Raw genomic sequence first — 20207 nt, 5'->3', positions numbered from 1 at the left:
GGTGAAAGAAAGGGCATAGTGGAACGTGGAATCACAGGCTGCATATAGTGGGTTTCGATTCACTCTTTTTTCTTTTTTTGGGTGGGGTTCCTCCGGTCTTGATAATCATAGAAATTTAATTAACATAATTCAATTCACCTAGCATGCAAGAAAAAGCATACTTCTTGTGAGCCTTTAAGTAGACTTTCTGTGACGCAATGCAGTGCAACACGAGAGGTCAATCAGAACTGAACAATCCGAGTAGCTGGACTATTTGCCTCCTGTTCACAGTTCCAAGAAATAATATTTAGACTGCCTGGTTATTCATTACTGATGGACACCAGATCCACTTAGATATAAACTGTTTTTATGTGATGCAAAATAGCATGCCTGCGGTTGGGTTGAAGACATGACAGGAAAATTTATGAATTGTTCACGGTGAAATGCTCCATTTCGAAGCGCCAACCTCTGTAACTGCTGGTGGCACAAACCCTAGTGGGGTTGTTACAGTTGAGGAAAGGAGGGATTATGGGGGGACTCTGCAGGGCAAAAGGAGAAAAAAGACCACATATCCCATAAAATGGGCTGCTGACGGCACCTAATGATCCGATGTAACGGAACTAGGCAGCACGCATTCTTTTCGCGCTGTGCTGCTGGCGGAAGGGGGCGCGCTTAAGGTTTCCGTGCGATGTTCCTGTGAGCCGGCTTTGCCGGGCTTTCAAGAACCACCAGACATTCAGGGGTTCGGGGAAGGCTCTCAAAACATCACTTCCTATGGGTACGCTTTAACTGTTTCTGAAAAACATTTTCATGCGGCTGTTGTTTTCTGGAAGGTGCCCGTCAGCTGTAGGGAATTATGTGCCACCTTGAACAAAAAGCCCCCACCTCTGCGGCAGTGCCTATCACGCCCGGTGGAGGGCCAAGGATGTGTGTGATTCACGACTAATGCTACTCCGTGTTTGTTAGTGGGGGAAAAGGGCTGTGGACAGTCCGCTTCCTTGGTTTCCCAATCCGGTCTCCAAAAAGGGGTCTCTGTGAGCCTCCTTCCTCCATCACGACGGCATCGGGTGGGTCTCTTTTCCCCTCCTCAAGCGTAACAAGAACGTTGGGGGTTTGCCCCCAGCAGATAGCTAGTGATTAATGGGCATCCACAAACTGCGGGACCTGCCTGGAATTTGCCCTACACCGGCATGAGCTCAGGCAAACACTTGCACTCTGCATTTTTTCAAGCAACGCACCCCCCCTTGATGTCTCCATTGAGGAAAACAAATACCCCGTTAGGTAAACATATTCAAAACACAATCCACATGGAAAACCCAGATGAGGAATTTCATACATTTCTTTGCTGTTCTAGTCCTGTAACACAGACCAGACTCTTGGAGCAGCTTGCTACCAAAAAACAAGAAAAAGGAATTTCAATACTAAACAGCTTTGACATTTTAAGTGTCAGAAAAACATGGCCTGAAACAATTGCCTATGTCAAAAATAATAGTGCCGGGCTCCCACAGGTGGAAATAAACACTTTGATTACACTAAGGGAATAAATGTCCCCTGTGAGGACGAGTATTTCTACAAGAAACTCCGAGCATGAGGCTGCATCATACATCCTAAATATATCACGCAACCAATACGAAATTCCAGTACTAATACATTTCGCTTAGGGGGTCGGCTATATTTAGAATACCTGAGGTCTGGATCATTTTAACATTGAGCAGTACAGCAACTACAGGAAAGAGCAAATGTAGTACTGGAAAATCAGTGGCATGTACCTCAGCGGGTGATGTTGAACAAAGCTGGGTTATTCTTTTATATTTCTTCTGGAACTTGTTGAAAAAGGCTCTAGATCCACGACACTGCCACACTACAGGAGACTGATGGCGGGGTGCCGGGACATGGTAGTCAAGACCCAAAGTAGAGGGTGCTGACAATGTTTTGGCTTTGTAAACAATTTTGCCCCACATCAAGTGGCAGTACAGGCCACATCCGTGGATCCGGCACCGGGTGCCGGGCTGCGGCTTTTGCGACGTCCCACCCGGAGGCCGAGGGCCGCAAGGAGAGACGAGCTGCAAAGCCCATTCTTTGTTGGAAGGCCTTATATTTAGTAATGCTCGCTGCATGACCCCAAGCAACAGAAGGCGGATGGTAGGGGTCGGGAGGGGGACACGTCCCGAAGGCACTGTTTAGGATGCTATAACAAATCATGCACTGCCAAGGGACATGTTCTGGTTAAATCACAGAGGAACACAAGCCACAGAAACCTGCTTCTTTGAATTTGCATGAAATGCTTAATGCAGCCCCCACCTACAGGCATAAATGAGACCTATTGTACATAAGTCCACTGCATCCAGCAGCAATCCATTAGCAGCACTGAACCAGCGAACAGAAAAGGGGCCACAGATCACCAAGGGTATGGGCTCCAAACAGATCGCATGATTGATTCGGAGCAGCCGCGAGCACTCGGGCAGGCTATATAATTATTCAGTTCCACATGTTTAGGCCAGAGCATAATCTCTGCTGTAATGTTTCAGTGATCCTAGGGAGACTTACAAAGCGCCTCTGACTGTTAAGGACAGGCATCAGGGTGCTCTTTTCCCTGATCCAAGTACTTAAACTGAAAAGTAGACGTACTGAGGAATGTTTGACCTTTAACTAGAATGATCTGTTTAATAAGACTGCAGCGATCAGGACTGAAATAAATTACTCCTCAACAGTGCAATTTAAACAGTTAAACCAAGATGGCAGTGCAAGAATTAAAATATATTTCAGAAACGGTAAATAAAAAGGCAAAAGATATCAAAAATGCCATATTTTGTTGAAAAACTCAAACCAATCCAACATTTTAGATAGAAGAGAATACCCTATGTGTCCTTAACTCCTCTTACAAGTATCCGCACAAATTCCAAATTGGCAGTCAACTGAAAGGAATTTTGGACGAGAAAAGCATTGGATGTTATTCTAACTGTCTAGCCAACAATGCTTGCATTCACTGCAAGATGCTGAGAGGAAGAGACACTAAGTTTGCGCAGAAGTACGTGCAAATCATGGTGAAAGTGTTCAGCGTGTACTACGGGACCAGTTTCAAGGGATACGATATAATGGAAATGCTCTCTTATGAGCTGCATCCAAACTATATTGCTGTATTTCACATTTAAGTCAATTAAGCGACAAGATTCTCTTCTGTGACACATGAACATAGGACAAATAAAATGGGCATTAGCAAAAAAGTGTACTCAGCCCTCCAGTAATGGGTTTAATAACATAAATACAGTGCAGGATTATAATTATATGTTCATGGTGCACTATTACTTTCACCTGCTTTTAAAAAACCTGTCTTGATTTTTTCTGCACCACCGGAACACCCATTTTTCACCATCCTCCTCCACAGACAAGCTGAAAATAATATTTTTTTTTTAATATTTGTAACTAGAAGGCACGGTGGTGCAATGCACAGCTCTGCTGACTCGCAGCACCAGGGCTGTTCAGTTGTAGGTTTGACTCAGGCTCAGTCTACGTGGAGTTTGCATATACTCCCCATGTCTGCATGGGTTTCCTCCCACAGTCCAAAGGCATGTAGTATGTAGTCCAGGTAGATTAACAATAAGAAGCTGTCTGCAGCGTGTGTGTGTGTGTGTGTGTGTGTGTGTGTGTGTGTGTGTGTGTGTGTGCACGTGCGCACCTACCCTATGATGAACCGGCATCTTGTCCAGGGTGAAAAACCCACTTGCCTAAAGTAATAAGCAATATCAACAGGCAACATTATAAATTGCTCAGTTAATTAAAGTGTCAGCTGATAAGCAAGGACATAATATAATAGAACAAAGTGTGGCTTTACTTACAGTATATTGGTCTTACAGTTATACTTCAGAAATAGGCTTCAAAAGGCAAGAGGCAAACTTGGACACAAATATTGTATAGTTCACGAGCTTTAGTTAGGAATGGCACCCACGAGTCACACATATTACCAAACACACAAAAGATCACTTGTGTCAATGTTTTCTGCATTCAGAGCCCAGCTGCGCAAAGAATTACAAGAGTAGTCTCAAGCCTAGCATGGAATGACTTCCCAGATCAGCCTGAACCATTAATGTTCCTCCATCAAATGCCTGAAAGGTCACAGAATGGAATCGAGAACCAAACATGCCGTCTGCTGCAGCGCATCTCAACTATACTGGTGACGTGATGCAGTTGCAGGCAAAGTTTATTTGAATTCAACACCTGTTTCTGCATCACTGTGATATGAAAAAGGACAGGAAACCCCAGAAGGCCCACCAAATGATTTAGTAGGCTCATGCTAATACTACAGACCTGTTGGGAATCTCTTCAGCTGAACACATTCAAAGCATATATGAGCATTTAAAAAAACAAAAACCTGGAACACATTTTCGACATCTACTGTCGTCTGAGGAATCAGAAAAGAAACTGTAAAATGTGCAAATGGAAGCATAACACCGTCTGCAGCCGACATAATCACCATGACAGTTATGGTGCCTGAAATATCTAGAACTGAAGAATTGGGATACAACAGCAGGGAGGTAGAGAGACAACTAAGAACTTCATGATTTATCTCCATAGATTTTTGGGGAAAGAGAGTTTTGAAAGGTGAGACTCATGTTAAATAACAGGACGTCACAAAAAGGAAGGCGAGTGCATTTTAGAGGATTCGTCACCCTCACGGCCACGTGCCTCACAACACACTTGCCTCGGATCAGGGAGGCACGGTCTAAAGGGGCAGTGCCTGCAGACCTGCTCGCGGAACTTCATCTCGAGCAACCGCAACTTCAGCGTGCTTAGCGACTTCGGCTCTCCTTCGTCCCTCTCCCTCGTTCCTGCTTCCCGGCTTCCGACCTTCGTAGTGCTTCCCCGGCTACGTCTCTTGCCTCGTCCCACGGAACGACGTCTGAGCATCGCCTGACCCGCGCCTGTCCTCCACAACGGTTTTCCCCTGCCCCTTTGGATCTGATTCCAATAAGCGCATCCGCAACTGGGTTCATTATAACAACTCCTCGGTTTCCCTTCTTCAAGATGACAGAACTCAGATTCCGCAGAGCACACTTTTGTATCCTAACAATAGCCCTAGGAATAACCTGTGAGAGACTTGAATGTCAAGGGCTTAGAGTAGGCCAGCAGAGGGTTAGCGGGCTTCATGTAAGCTGTTTCAATGGATGGGATAATAACCTGTTCCTCACCACAATAACACCATGGTCATTCTTGCAAAGGTTTACCGTAATTGTGCGGATAGATCCTCTTACAGAAAATTTTGCCTTTGGACCGAGAGTCTGCGAAACCCAATTGCTGGACAAACCTTCTGATGTCACCATGTTTTCGTTCCAATCAGGCCTTTGAGCTTGACGTCGAGCGTGCTTTTGTAAATATATGCTCTCAGAGACAACTATTTTTGTGAGCGGGACGACTGAAACATGTTGTTGTCTCTAGTAAGTGGCAACGTGGGTAACCATGGAACCGCATGGTTGGTGTGTTTGCCTGCAAACCTAAAATATCACAGAAGTCTCTGTCACATCAAAGAGCGACCGCAAAATTACAGGCTTTGGGAATGCTTAATCTCCAGTGGTCAGACTAATAGCTATGGTGTCACAGCTCTGCCATTTTGTGGTGCGAAGGCCTGAAAAAATAACCGGTCCCGCTGTTAATTCCCGCAAACTGACCAAGACTCCGCAAAGGGTCCACCCAGAAAAAATAAACTCATTACGACTAGTTCATCACTATCCATCTACCCAGTCCTAGGGAGATGCGGAGAGATAACATTCTCAAGGTCAGTGCAGCAAGCAGTTGTATTTTACCAGCTCTGTACGGATGAATTCAAGCATCCCGCACTTGGCCGATCGTCTGCATGCGCTCTTTATAACATCCCTCAAAAACACGTTTTCATGGAAATGGAATAAGCGCTAACTGCACTTTCCCTTGAGCTTCACCCCATTCAATTTGTTTCTTTAATTCCAGTTCGGGTTCCAGGTGCTGCCCTGCAAGTTCATTGCCATCACCCCTAAGAATTAAAAGCAAGCCTTACATACACAAACAATAACTGTAGTAACTGTGAAGAAGGAACTATGTTAGGTCAGCGCTGCCCCCTTCTTCAGAGTGCCAAGTTAAATTTAAATGTAGAACTACATGTATACACATTTTTCTGAGGTGGCTAGGGGATGATTTGTGAACCCTTAAAATGCCCGGTTGTGTAGCAGCAAACAGGAGATGGGTGTTAGACTCCAGATTGCACTATTATAGTATCTACTGGCATCGCAGCGTGGCTGACGGTGTCTTCTGGTTCACCGCTTTGTTCCGCCCATGAAACGCTGGACGAACAGCAAGAGTACCGAAGGCAGCATTTCTGTGAGAGGCCTAAATCACCCCTATCCCTCTTCTGTGTGTCTGAGCTATGCTCAAGGTTATTGTACATTGCAACAATGCCTTTATCTGTTTAACAGAGTGCCATCCATGCCAGCTGTCATCAGGGGCAGGGCAAAATTACACAAAATTACCATCTTTGACTCTCACAACCCCGTCTTCTACCTCCATGCCAATACCTGGGTCCAAAACTCTTTTGAGAGATAAAGAAGGGCAAAAATGTACATTACTTTAGAAGCGAGTCTCACTTCACCAGTATATCATGATGCACATGATGTGCAAATGAATGAACTGATATCAAGGAATAACATTTTTAATATTCCTTGGAAAAGCTTGTTTTTAAAAAATAAGCTTCAGTCACTGTGGAAGCAGCATAGACGAATGTTCAGGAGAGGCGGTCTGGATAAATCAGCCTTCAGGCCTTGTGTAAAACTCAGCTCTGGCTTAGGAATGCAATAATTAGACTGACACCAAAGCACTCTGCAGCGAATGTTCAACATTTGAAATATGACTGAAATTACACGAGCTGAAAATGACTGTCGCTGAGAGAGATGTGTGATTACAGCTGCGTGTTCATTCTTATATACTACCAACTGACAATTTACCCTCAGGCTTTGTGTCTATTGTTTCTTTAAAGTGTGCCAGAGTTATAAATAGAATGAACTACTTTCATTAGATACTATGTACACAGTTGTACATCTGGCTTTTTCCCTATAGCCAAGCTGTCCTCCCTCCGAGGATCTGCTGAACTCGTCTCAAGTTGAAGTAAAACCCTGGGGTCACCCACCCGCTGCCTGCTGATCTAGATCTCTCGGATCTAGAGTTCCCTAGAGCTCGGAGGTGGTGCTGCGTCTCCTGGAGGTAAGGGCAGAATCTCTAATGGAACTACGCTCCTTATTCTCCTTGACATTTCTGCAGCATTGGACAATTTGAAGTCAGCACTTTGGAGTCCTACCTTATGGGTAGATCCTACCAGGTCATTTGGTATGGCTCCCTGTCTTCCCTTCGGTCTCTCTCGACCGGTGTTCCGCAGAGCTTGATGCCGAGCCCTTCTCTGTCTACGCTTATTCCCTCGGCTATGTCATTGCTTCTTACAGATTCTGTTATCGCTGCTGTGCTGCTTATGTTCAGCTTTGATCTTCTTTACCTTTAACCCCTGTAGATGACTCCTCTTCAATGGCAGCCTACCTCCTGGACATTTCTGCTGGGATGACTGGCCACCATCTACATCTCTGTCTTTCCATGGCCAAGATCCTTAGTCTCTCAGCAGACCCATACACATGTCGGGAACTCTATTAGACTAAAAAATTCGATCACCTCATCTCGTTTCATATTCACTCATATCTCACAACAGACTTTACACTATTAAGTTTCCAGGCCACAGTGATATCTTCTTTGGATTATTGCAATTCCCTCCTATCTGGTTTTTCAGCCTCTACAATTAAACCTTTCTAGCTGATCCTGAGCGCTGCTGCACACGTTATGTTTGGCCTGCCAAAGTGTTCCCATATATCGCCCATTGTGCCCGTATCAAGTTCAGGACTCTGGTTACAGCGAATAAGACGCTCAAAGGATATACACCCTGATACTCACAGGTTCATTCCCTACTCCACACCAAGAGCCTTATGTTCTTCCACATCTGGCCACTGGGTGGTCCCACTCGCAAGAGGGTGAACGTGGCAGATGTCTCGGACGTGGTGGAATTGACTCCCTGTCTCCCTCAGAACTGCTGAATGAATTTCAATATTCAAGAAGGGTCTCAAAACCCACCTCTTCTGGACCCACTTTTCAGCTCAGAGCTTCATAAATTTCCATCATACCATGTGCTATCATCACCTTTGTACATCCCATCAGACACAGCTGTAGGCAGCTACTTGCTGCAAAACATTAGCGAACAAAAGTATTGGTATCAGATAAACTAACTGCGTTTTCACGCTCATGTTTACATCTAAAGATCCTCCCCTGCTGTGAGATGTACTTTGTTTACTCTGAGTCATACACTACTTACTGCTGGGATGGCAATAAGAGCTGAAAAGGCTTAAGACTCTCCAGCAAATCCCAGAGCCTCAGATGTTTCATATACGAAAAGAGCTAGATTTGGAGGAAACAGTGCTCCTCCACAGCAACTCTGAAAAACACACAAGTTCTGTTTCCCTTTATTTATGCATGCAAGAACTGCACACGGATTCGATATAAGCACTGACAGGTGCAGAAATAATAACATTCAGTGCAGGGGTCTTCGCACACTGATTTAAGGAAGCCATTTGAAAAAGAAAACAAAACATTTTCACTTTAAACTTGGGAAAAAGAAGAAAAAATGAAAGGGAGAAAAGATCACATGAAAATTGCTGCGGGGCTGTGGAATTAGAGCAACGGGCCATTTGTTTATTTTCATTTTCCAGTCAGAGAGCTGCTCCGTGTCAGCAGCACGCCAAATAGTCCGTTAAACTAAACACCAACAATTGCTGCTGCTCTCGGCTGCCCCGCACCCCAGGATGGAACAAGTGGGGAATGAAGGGCCCAGTCCACAGTGAAAGGGGCTGTATAGCTCCTTGCGGGAGCCATCATACAAGGCCCTTTAAAGTAACACGTGGCTAGAATGACATAGCCTACCGAATCGGTGTGGTACCTAACCAGCGCGGCGGTGACCGCCCCGTCCATCGCACCATACGCCCACGTCACCGAAGGCTGTTCTGCGCCGAGGCCAAGCCGAGTCCACAGATTTTAGCCGCTATGACACCGTCGAGTTTGGAGCCAGCAGAGGAACCACCGCTTCTCCTAAATCACGGGTGAGGATGTCACCCGCCTCTGGAAAGCCAGTGAGACTGTTCCTCAGGGAGTGGGAGGGAGGCGAGGGTTGAACCTGCACCACAAACAGGGTGGGAAGATGGTCCTGCACACCCCTGCACACGAGCCAAACCTGTGCATGGCCCCGTTTATTCACTCTGTCCAAACTGGAAAAACATACAGCTTCCCACATTTTCATGCTTATAACTTTACCAGGTTGGCTATTAAAGAGGAGGAAGGGGGTTCTTATTGTATGAAAGAGAGCAAGAGACAGCACAAGCATACCATATGGGAATGGGCCATATATCATGCTTGCAGATTTATCCCCCTCAGCACTTCCCTGGCAAGTGGCCTGCACACAGGACCGTAGCTCTGGAAGCTGCGGTGACCACAGCCTCCCCCACCCTGGCACTTCCTGTCTGATGAGGATAGCAGAGTGCTGGGGGCAGGATGGCTTTCCCAGGCAGCCACCTGCCCCAACTGATTCTCAGCATGTGCCACAACCGTCTCACTGGCACCGAGGAAGGTGCCCTTTTGGGTTTTTAAAATGAGTCTTAAATCAAGCAAGATAAATGCGCCTTAAAATATGCTCCCTGTCGTCTACCTGATATCGTGCAGAACAAAAAGTAATAGTTTATTATTTATCACTCTTTGCACTTACATTACTGCTCTCGTAGGGTGTTACGACATAACCAACCAAACACACACAGTCGGAACCGCTTGTCCCATACAGGGTTGCGGGGGGCTGGAGCCTAGCCGAGCAACAAAGGGCATGGGGCTGGAGGGGGAGGGGACGCACCGAGGACGGGACGCCATCGCAAGGCACCCCAAGCAGGACTTGAACCCCACGCCCACCAGAGAGGAGGACCCGATCCAACCCACCGTGCCGCCGCGCCCCTCGCCAACCGAACAGTCTAACTGAAAAAAGAATACAGAACAGGTCCCATATGCGCATCAACACACATACACAGAACATTAGCTACGAAGAATAAAACACACACTTCCCTCATACAGGTTTCTCTCCCGAACCAAAAGTGCCTCCAGCAAGGATCCAGGGTTGTGGAATTGCAGACCTTGATGGCGCAAAAGTTGGGATGAGAGAGCAGCAGTACAGGTTTGGCCAACCAGGAATGACTTAGGTCTGCTGGACATACCACGGCCTCCCTCTGTGGCCACGGGTTGCTGGGAGATGCGGCTTTGCGGTGCGGCGACTCATCCAGCAGTCGCGTGCGTAAACATGCCGCTTAACCGCAATATGTTAGTCACAAGGCAACAAGTGCAGCCCAGTAAAGAGAATAAAGAAGCCAAGAAGGATCGGCATCCAGCACAATCACAATTCTGCAAGGAGTACAAAGACAAACGGCTCTCACGTGTTTCATGGAGTTGCTTTGCTATTGTTTTTTAACCAATGTTTCCCATTCACACAGAGTGCCATTTTTACCATCACTATGCCAGGATCATTTTGAGGCTTGAGCCAGCAACCTTTAAATTCCACGCCTGTTTTTAGGTCCAGAAAGTCTTTAAGGCTATTTAAGCATGGCAGTTTGGAATTAAATGAACAACCCAACCTGCTTCCTTTGGACACAACGTGAGTGTCATGGCACTTGCAGTGTTGGTACATGTTCGTACACTCACTGATCCCTTGTCCCAAGGTCATGAAGCAGTACTTACTCTATCCATATGCTTACACCTTTTGTGACCGTAACTGAGAATGGTCCACTGTCATAATGTCCAAACCAGCACCTTCTGGGACCTTCCTGGAGACCTGCATACTCACACGTTTTCTGTTTTGGTCAGAGCCCCTGCCCTCTGGTCTTACTGCTGTTCCATTTCTCAGAGGAGGAATATAGCTGCTGATTTTATCGTCTCCTGGATCAGTATGTGCACGGCAGTGAGACGTTACAGGAAACATCCCCTTGCTTGGGACCGAACTGCAGGCGCCTCCTAATGAATGGTGTCCCCGAAGCATCATCAGGTTACCCACTAAAGCCTCTCAGGCCAAAAGACAAACACTGAGTGTAAGCAAAAAGAGTAGGATAACATTAGGAATGTTCTCATGCAGACAGATCATAAGGACCAAAATTACATTCACAGAGAAGTTTGTGGATCAAAGAAAACCATAGCCATTTTTCTCAGCTATTCCACCCCCAAACATTGTTTCTGTCCTCAGTCATGCTATTCAAAGCAATTCATGAAAATTTACATTAAGCATGCAGACAAAAGGTTTGAAACTCTGGTTGAGGGTACACATGGACAGCTGCAAGGACTGGCTATACTGGGACAATCCAGGTGTCTCGTCCATGGGAGTATGAGAAGCATCAAGCGCTCAACAGGGCTTAGAACCCCCGCTTACCACCTGGAGGCATGGAGGTGCAAGGTTACAGGCCACTTATCTCACACATCCTTTCATGCCCTTTGTCCTGTTATTCCGGAATGGTGATGTCATAGAGGGATCAACAGAGGATGAGAGGAAAAGACAAGCAGGCCAGAAGAGATTTTTATACCTTCATGGCCAGAGTGCCATCCCAGCTGCAAGCATGACATTTCCACCCAGAAGTGACCCTCATAAAAGAGGGTGAAGGCCAGCAGGCTGTTCTCGGACACTGGGTCCCTGACCTCGTTGCCCGCTGTTACTGTAGCAACTGCTACTCCGTGTTTCTAAAGCAGACAGATGCCATTCCCAGTTCTCAGACTCCATCCCATAACAAGGTCCTAACATGGTTCATACACATAGCTTCTTTCAAAATCCTACTACCACTTATAAATGGAATAGGGCTTGTTCACCACGGTCAGAGAGGAAAACCACAAACATAGCACCTCCACGAACGGGAAGCACAGCGTGTCCTGCTTTAACGAGACTTCAGCAGAGCATCTATTAAATTATTCTTCCCATATCGTTCATTTCAGCGTAAGTTTTTCACGGTTCAATTGACATGAGCTCTGTTTCATGTCATGTGGAAGAATAAAACAGTATAATGGTTTTAGGCAAAGGATGCCTCTACAAATTAGCTCAGACACCTAAACATCAAGGTACTGTAAAGTAATGGAGTGATTAAAAAGACATAACGCAATAGCTTTTAATATGACACGACTGCTAGAGTGAACTCTTACCGTTACACTGTATCTCCTGTGAAATCAGAATTCTTGTTTGGTTTTCTAAATGTTTAGCACTGTATCGATATTATGGGAATTAACTCTGGGAAGGTACTGAACTGGCTGGCAGTGACCTATGCTCACGAAGCTGGCAGTTAGGCCCTTGACCAAAGTCTCTGCCTACCACTGCTGGAGATACAGTAGAGTACAGAACAAATGTCACTTAGATTTCATAATGCATCTCAGCACCATTTCCAAAGCTCCTCTATGACAATCCAAACACAAGAAAAAAAAATGAAAAAGGAAGAAATGCACACTTATCCTTTTTGAATTAATTAACATCTGAAACACGAGTCAAGGAACTTTCAAGTGTTAAGGCTGAAGCTGTCATTCAGAAATGCTTCCTTTGGGGTTCAGATCACATAGGGATCTTTAGCAGGTGTCCATCAAGTCTGAAAACAAGCACTTAAGCTCCACTGGAAATGTAAGAGCAGCTGACATGAAAGAGAGAAGAACATTATGTTTATGCTACAGAAGAGCATTCAGCAAAGCATCGAGTGCAAAGCAGAGCACATTCCCAACCTTCCTGAAATGTGGTCGTGTTGGCATACAAGTTCACAGCAGGGAGCGGTACAGTTTTATTGTCACCTGTTGATATAATGCACCCGCAGAAGTTTGCTTGTGGTACACAGTCAATGGTGGGGTCTGGAAAGTAGGAATTTGTCTCAGTCAGAGTCTGAGGCTGCATGACTATCCAGATGACCCAGTACGGCGAGACCGCTCTGTGACCGTGTGAGCCAGCCAAATGCCATCTCAGCACCTCTTGGAACATTTACAAATGCCCCCCATTGCTCTTGAAAGTTCTTCAAAAGGTAATGGGCAGGGAGAAAGATCACTGGGGAAGTGGTCCCGAATTTGATTCCCAGACAGACATGGACCTTACACCAGGCTAAACTGAATGAGTTTGAGGGTTAAGTCTGGGGCTGCTGCTTGTGCAGTCTGGGCAGCCCAGGTCGACTCCTCCAGGCAGGGCAGGGGGGCCGGAGGGGGTAAAACCAGCAGGACGCTCTAATCTGCACTGGGGCTCGTCTCTTCACTTGTTAATTTGCCGTTGGCAACAGGAAGAGGTTTCTCACTGACCTCACATTGCTCCGCTGGCTCCGGCAGCCAAGCAACCAGTAGACGGTATCCAAGATGAAGGGTCATGTCTGCTGCTCTCTGAGCTTAGCTGGCCACCACAATTCTCCACCGCACCACCCAAAGTCTTACCCGTAATCTCACAACCCGAAACCTCACCTATAACCCGACCAAAATCTCATCCCAATTAACTCCTTCCATAACCCCACCCTAATCTGCTGTGCCCATAAACCTATCCTAAATCCCTTTACCCTTAACCATACACAGTGTCCTACCCATAAACCCACCATGAAACTTACAATTCATAAACCCTCTCAGGGTTCCACTCCAAACCCTGCTACCCATAATCTCATCCATAACTTTTGCATCTGCTTTGAAAACAGCATTATTCTTAGTGGAATTTCAATTTTTTACCCCGTTACACTAACAGTTTAATAAATTAAAAGTTTCTTGCTCAGAATAGCTTTTGTGATTCAACCTAGCAGTCTTTGGCTCACAGCTCAGTTTCCTTAAACACTAACCATCCCCTACCTCCTCAACCCCAACGCACACAAGTCCCACTACAGCAGAAAAACACTGCACACAGTCTGGCTATTTGTTGCTCTAGGGTGCCAGCTCTGCTTATCATAATACTTTTCACAAATATGTGTGTCTAGTCATTACAAGTGTCGGGCATGCTTATGCGGCAGCACCCTTCCGGTGCAAAAAAGCAAGTTCTAATATTTAATCTTGGTCTGGTACCTAAATGAACAAAGATTTGTTTAGAAACTGGTTTTGTGAAACCAGAAATCTAGTTGTACAAGACTGCACATTCATGTTCCATTTTCTTTACTATTTTAAATGTTTAATTTGATTATCTCTGTGAACAGCATCACTTCATCCTTTCAGTACAGAAAATCCAGAGTGAAACTGCACCAGAACAACATCCTTTTGGGGTTCCAAAACTGTCCAAATGTCACTGCGAGAGCCTTGCTCCCACGTTCCCAATGGAATCTGATGTATTTCTGTTTTGGCTGACTTATTGGAACTTGGACTGTTAGGATACCACATCAACATATAGGCAGCACATTCTCAGCAGCATCCTGCCATAACCCTGCCGCATGCCTGAATTTTTAAATCAACATAATAAATCAATTTCAGCAAATAAGACTGAAAAATATTCCCTTTTATGAACCCTAACAATCACAAGATGATTTTGGTGTTCAATCATTGAAGCAGCTGGTGTGCATTCTCATAACCAGTTACGGTAACTACTGAAGCAAACATGAAAAGTGAGCTGTAATTTGAAAAGACATGTTTTGGAGCGGATCCCTTAAACACCAAGGGATATGGCTCATCTTCAGATTTACGCCACCTGCTGAACAGGATCTGTCCTTTTCAAGAGTGCCAAAGCGCTTGAATTCTTCATCACAATAGTATGCATGAATCAGCTTGTGCTCAGCCTCTCGTACAGTCAAACATGAATACGGACCTCCTGTTTGCTGCAGAATTGTGACTCAGATCGCAAAAATGTCCACCAAGAGTGTATGAAAGGCGACATGTGTGCACCAACTGTGAATATTTTAAAAATGACCTTGTATGCATAAAGAACTTTAAAATAAACATTTATTCTCAACGGGGCATGGTGGAGCAGCAGATTTAGCTGGGACCTGCTGTGTCGTGAGTCTGGGGTTCAAGTCCTGCTTGGGGTGCCTTGTGATGGACTGGTGTCCTGTCCTGGGTGTGTCCCCTTCAGCCTTGCGCTCTGTGTTGCTGGATTAGGCTCTGGTTTGCAGCAACCTGGCTTACATCAAGCGGTTGTAGACATTGTGTGTGATTTATTCTCAAAATAAAAATGCAATAAATACTGAAGCTCTTGCATCTTCCAAAATGATTACTGGCTTTAGATATAGTGTTACCTTCATTTTTTGACTTTTTTAACAATTGAAATCTAAGAGGCAACAGAAACTATTGGTGATATAGGAAGGCAAAAGCTATCAGCAATCTCACACACACAGAGTCTGAAACCGCTCGGTTCACGGTGAACCGGAGCCTGTGCACCCCTAGCAGGACTTGAAACCCAGACCCACCTATCAGCAATCAGTCTGTACAAATAGATATCAAACGCGGCAAATTTATATGATGTGTACCAGAGGAAACTATAAAAATGGCTTTATAACTGCTTATATGGATAGTCAAACAAGAAGACAGTAAATGAGGCCAGTCCTGCACACTAGACAGAGTACCATGACTAATTTACCTTTACACAAAAGTGATATTACTGCATTTCGCAGAGTATTTCATCTTCAACATCTTCAGTTAAAACATGGGTGCTGGAACCTAGCACAAAACAGGACTAAATCAACGCTGTGCGCATGTGCGCTCTGTTATGGTCTCCAAGGCAGACCTCATGGAAAATAAAACCCACTAAACCAAGGCTATTCTATACTATTACGTCTTCCAATCACAGGTCTTTGGAAAAGAAGTTAATATGCTTTAAGGAGAGCCGACCACCCACTTGTGACTCTGCATGCAGTAGTAGTAATTTCAGCAGGGCTGAGTAAGTCACTGTTCATACCGACATTTTTATATTACAGCAGGACGCCAAACAAAATATAATAATGGTTCAAATCAGATTTTTTATTTTCAAAACGGCTTTGATTTACACAGCCTTTCCGGTCAGGAAAATAATACAACCACATGGTTTCGAACCTTTGAAATGTTCTTGAAACTCTTTGTTAAACCGGATCGGGGTGGATAGTACGCTGCCTTATCACAGGGAGGAGATTCTGCTCGCATCCCAAGGTGGACCAGTCAGGTCAGTGACAATCAGTCCCACGGTGACTTACTCCACAAGTGCTACAATATTATTGTCACCATTACCCCCAGAACCATTAAAAAAATCCTAAACCTCTACACAATGCTATATGTTTGTGCATTAATTATCCAAATGAATTTATGGTTGAGCAGATAAAGTACTTTAATCATTATTACATTGTGGAGTGGTTTTAGATTATTTTTATTTAAAAAACAAAAAATCCAACAGTTTTAATGAAGTAATAGCATGGCTCCTCCCTGGTACCTATTGCCTTTGCTCTATAGCTGTAGCACAGACCGCTAAGACAAACTGAAACCCGAGGATCGCGGCACAGGCCTGTGAAGGTGAGTCACCATCACCCATCCCTCCAGAGACATGCAGGCTACACCAACACAATGAGAGCGTGAGACCGGAGGCAAGCTTCCCACCCCTAATTCTACATAAACACTGCAGTTTGTTCTCACCCTTGACCAGGGTCCTCCTGTTTGTTCCACACTCACCCCCTGCAGTGTTACAGAGCATGTGCCACACACAGCACACACGGGTTACTAGATGATGAAGCAGCGAAAGGGTTCATTAACCACAGGGCACCCCGCAGCGCTTGGGTCATCTTTCTAAGCTTATTCTTTCTCTCAGAATGCATCACAGCTCCGGACCGGGAGGGCGAGTCTGTGGTGTTCAATAGGAAGTGTACGCATACAAAGACACACCCCAACTCACTCCATCCTATGTAACCCTAACACTGCCAGCTCTGAAGGCTGGATACAGCTGGTGAAGAAGACACCGCACGACGGTCACCATGTTTTAAACCAAGAGAATATCAGGTAGTGATCGCAGTACTACATGGGTGGCCATCCAGCCATTCTCAAGTCCTCCAGCCCCTGTCTTTTCACACAGTGAAAGACCCCACCCTAAAAGCCTGCTGCTTGGTGAACCCTTGCTGCTTGCAGAGGGAGCCAGGATGACCCCGTTTTACCTTGCCCCCCTCAGCCCCCACCCTGTGGCATTCTGCCCAGCTGATAAAGCGGGGCTCAGCAAACACTGCTGTTGGGTTGCATAACAGGAAGGCCCCATGCTCTGCACATTACAAACGTATGCTTCACCCCATAATACGTATCTCACGCAGCCCACAGTGAAAGCTCACCCAACCCTGATTCTGCCCAAGAGTCTGTAGCCTGTCGGTAGAGCTTGAATAGATCTATAAAGAATATGAAAAGAACAAATGACAATGCTGCATCTGACATCATATCTTTTATTATGGAACATATTCCAAGAGCGAAGCAAGTCCTGGAAGGCTAACGATGCACTAGTAATCTCCTCACCTGTTTATAAGCTCATAGCCCCGAAACAAATACTTTTAACAAGTCCAAGTAGTTGCCTTCCAAGCATCTCAGAGTGACATCAGAAGCAATGCAATTGTGCATTTGAACTAGACACACCAATTAAAATCCTTAGCCATACAGCTCTGGTGTTTTGTTACATTTTGTTACCAGGGTTCAGAGACCCCTTTTGTTATGGAAATCACTCTCACTAACTCACTTTCGTGAAACCCCCGTCCTGGTCAGGGTAACGGTGGTCTGGCTGCCTATCCTGGAATCACTTAGCGCTAGGCCAGCAAGGGTGCACCCTGGATGTGAGCCAGTCTATCGCAGGGTAGCCACACACACTTATTCACACTCTATGGGCAATTTAGAGTGACCAGCTGACCTGAAGCACATGTCTTTGGACTGTGGGAGTAAACCCACGAAGACACAGGGAGAACACGCAAACTCCATGCAGAGTGAGATGGATTCAAACAGCACAGGAGCTATGAAGCTGCAGCACTACCCGTTGCACAACCGTGCATTATGGAAGCCTGATTTTTTTCTTCTTATGAACCAAGGATTCAAAGTTAAGCAGAAAATGCATGTTTTTCATTAAACTGCTGTGATATGATATCCAGCGTGCAGTACCTACTAATAGCTTATGTCTCTCGTGAAAGTGGATGTTGTTTCCTGAGGTCAGACTGTGTTTAGTACTGGAGGCCAAGTTCCTTCACACTGTGTTTGTGAAAAAACAGACATCTCATGGTGCGCAGAGGAGCGCAGAGGAAGGACAGAGGTGAAAATGCTGCAAACTGCCAAAGTGGAAAAGCATGGTGGTTTACGGAGAGTCACAGTGGTTCCTTTCTTGGGAAGTAAAGGAATGTTAATGGACTTACGCAGCAGAGAGCGGCTGTCTGGTGGCTGCGGCCTGGGGGCCAGTGGCAGGGCTGTCGCTAGCTTGCCGCCGAGGCTGCTGGGGTGTTCTGCTGGGCTGTAGGGGTCGCAGCATGCGGGAGTTGCCGGCGCGGACGTACACCTGCTCGGGGGCCACCTCCTCACAGCGCGCGCCCTGGAAGCCCGAGCGGCATACGCACATATGGGGACGACTGCAGGAACCTCGGTTCTGGCAGGGGGGCTGACAGTCAGCTGTTTGGTGAAGAGCAAAGAAAAAGAAACACTGGTGTCAGTGGCATACTGGAGCACACCGTGACACACTGGGCTAAACATTAACACAATGACGAAAGGGATGCAAACCGGTCCTACTCAACCAAAGCAGCAAAACGACAAAAATATTGGTGGAAGTGGCCTCGTCTTATTGGGACAAACAGAACATGACAGGGGGAAATCAACCCTAACGAAGAGTAACAAGAAACTCTCTCTAAATGACTGAACTGCCCAGTAGGGAGACAACATTAAACTGGTTCAGTCCAGACAATGATTACTTTAATTGGGGGTTTAAGGGCTCAGATATAAGCTGCAGCCACAGAACCAAGATTACAGATTCCCATAACAGTATAAGGACTTGAACAGTTGCTTCATTGCACCTAATCATGTAATTATTTGGATACATTCAACATCTTGCCTTCATCTCAGAGGCTCACTGCTTGCTTTATAAACATATACAATGAGTCTGCAGCATATAATTGTTAAAATACACATAATATGCACGTAATATCCTGGAAAAATATATTTTATACGTGTTAACAGAAAGTTTTTTTAAGAATTACAAAAATGATCAATGGACAAATGGTCATGAAGAAATAGACACTGAGACTGCGGTGGCCTGATTATCCAGAGTAGCAGGAGTTGACACTGTATTTGATGCCTCAAACCGGATGAAACTAACCACCCATTTCTACATCCACTGCCCCCCCACCAGCTCCCCCCGGATGCCAAAGTTGTTTCGACAACCTTTAGGGGCCTGCGACCCGTGACCTGCAAAAAACACCTCCCCTTGAAACATGCATGGGGATGTCAATGAATCCCCTGGGAATTTTCAAGATGCTAAGCCGGGCTGTACTTCTCAAGTGGCTCAAGGAAAGAGGGGCTGTCTAATGAAAGTGTGGCAATGCCACCGACACCCTGATGTCCCGTATCTGTATTGCCTTGCCAGCGCTGTTCTCCCACTGACTGGCCATTGCCGTGGTGAAACTGGCACACATGCAATCCATCACTTCTCCGAGGGATGAGTTTATAATGCCACTTTATGGCAAAGCCATCAACCATTTGAGCTCTCCTCTAAGCTTATTTTTACCATAATAATGAAATCACTGTGAAAATGTTCAAATAAAAGTCATAATGCTGCCCACATTATATTGCAGCCTTTGGTCAAACTTGCCTAATGATTATTGTGCATATAAATTTAGAGCAGCAGTAGTTAATTATGTTCGACAGCAACAAAACTGGTATAGCGTGGGGGCTAAAATAACAGACTTAGACTGCATTCCTCTGGTTTATGGCAGAAAAGATGCTATTTAAAAATGAACAAATTTGTTTCTACTGCTTTGAGGAAAATAACCCCCTCTTTCTGACAAAGTGATCTTAGTCATGAAAATGTGCTTGCGGACTCATAACCTGTCACGTGATGCAAGTTTTCCACCGCAGGATAAAATAAGATTCACTCAGAGCTGTATTTTGCTAGGAGTTAAATATGTCATCTACTAACTAGACTTATGGCTGGTCTGCTGCCAAGGTGTGGCTTGCAGCCTATTTAGCCCAAGGCTTTGCAGGAGTTTTAGGATCTAGCTCAA

General features: G+C 45.5%; 1 protein-coding gene across 1 annotated transcript in view; it reads right to left on the bottom strand.

The window, feature by feature from the left end:
- LOC108930704 (latent-transforming growth factor beta-binding protein 2-like) overlaps positions 1-20207 on the bottom strand; it is a 110258-nt gene that overhangs the window by 68480 nt on the left and 21571 nt on the right. The window contains exon 3 of the mRNA XM_029258617.1: positions 18354-18603. Within this exon, the coding sequence (XP_029114450.1) occupies positions 18354-18603 (250 nt within the window). The remainder of the gene's footprint in view (positions 1-18353; positions 18604-20207) is intronic.

The sequence above is a fragment of the Scleropages formosus genome, chromosome 15 (assembly GCF_900964775.1).
Source record: "Scleropages formosus chromosome 15, fSclFor1.1, whole genome shotgun sequence".
NCBI lineage: Eukaryota > Metazoa > Chordata > Actinopteri > Osteoglossiformes > Osteoglossidae > Scleropages > Scleropages formosus.
The sequence above is the reverse complement of the archived record's forward strand: the minus strand, read 5'-3'. Positions and strand labels throughout refer to the sequence as shown.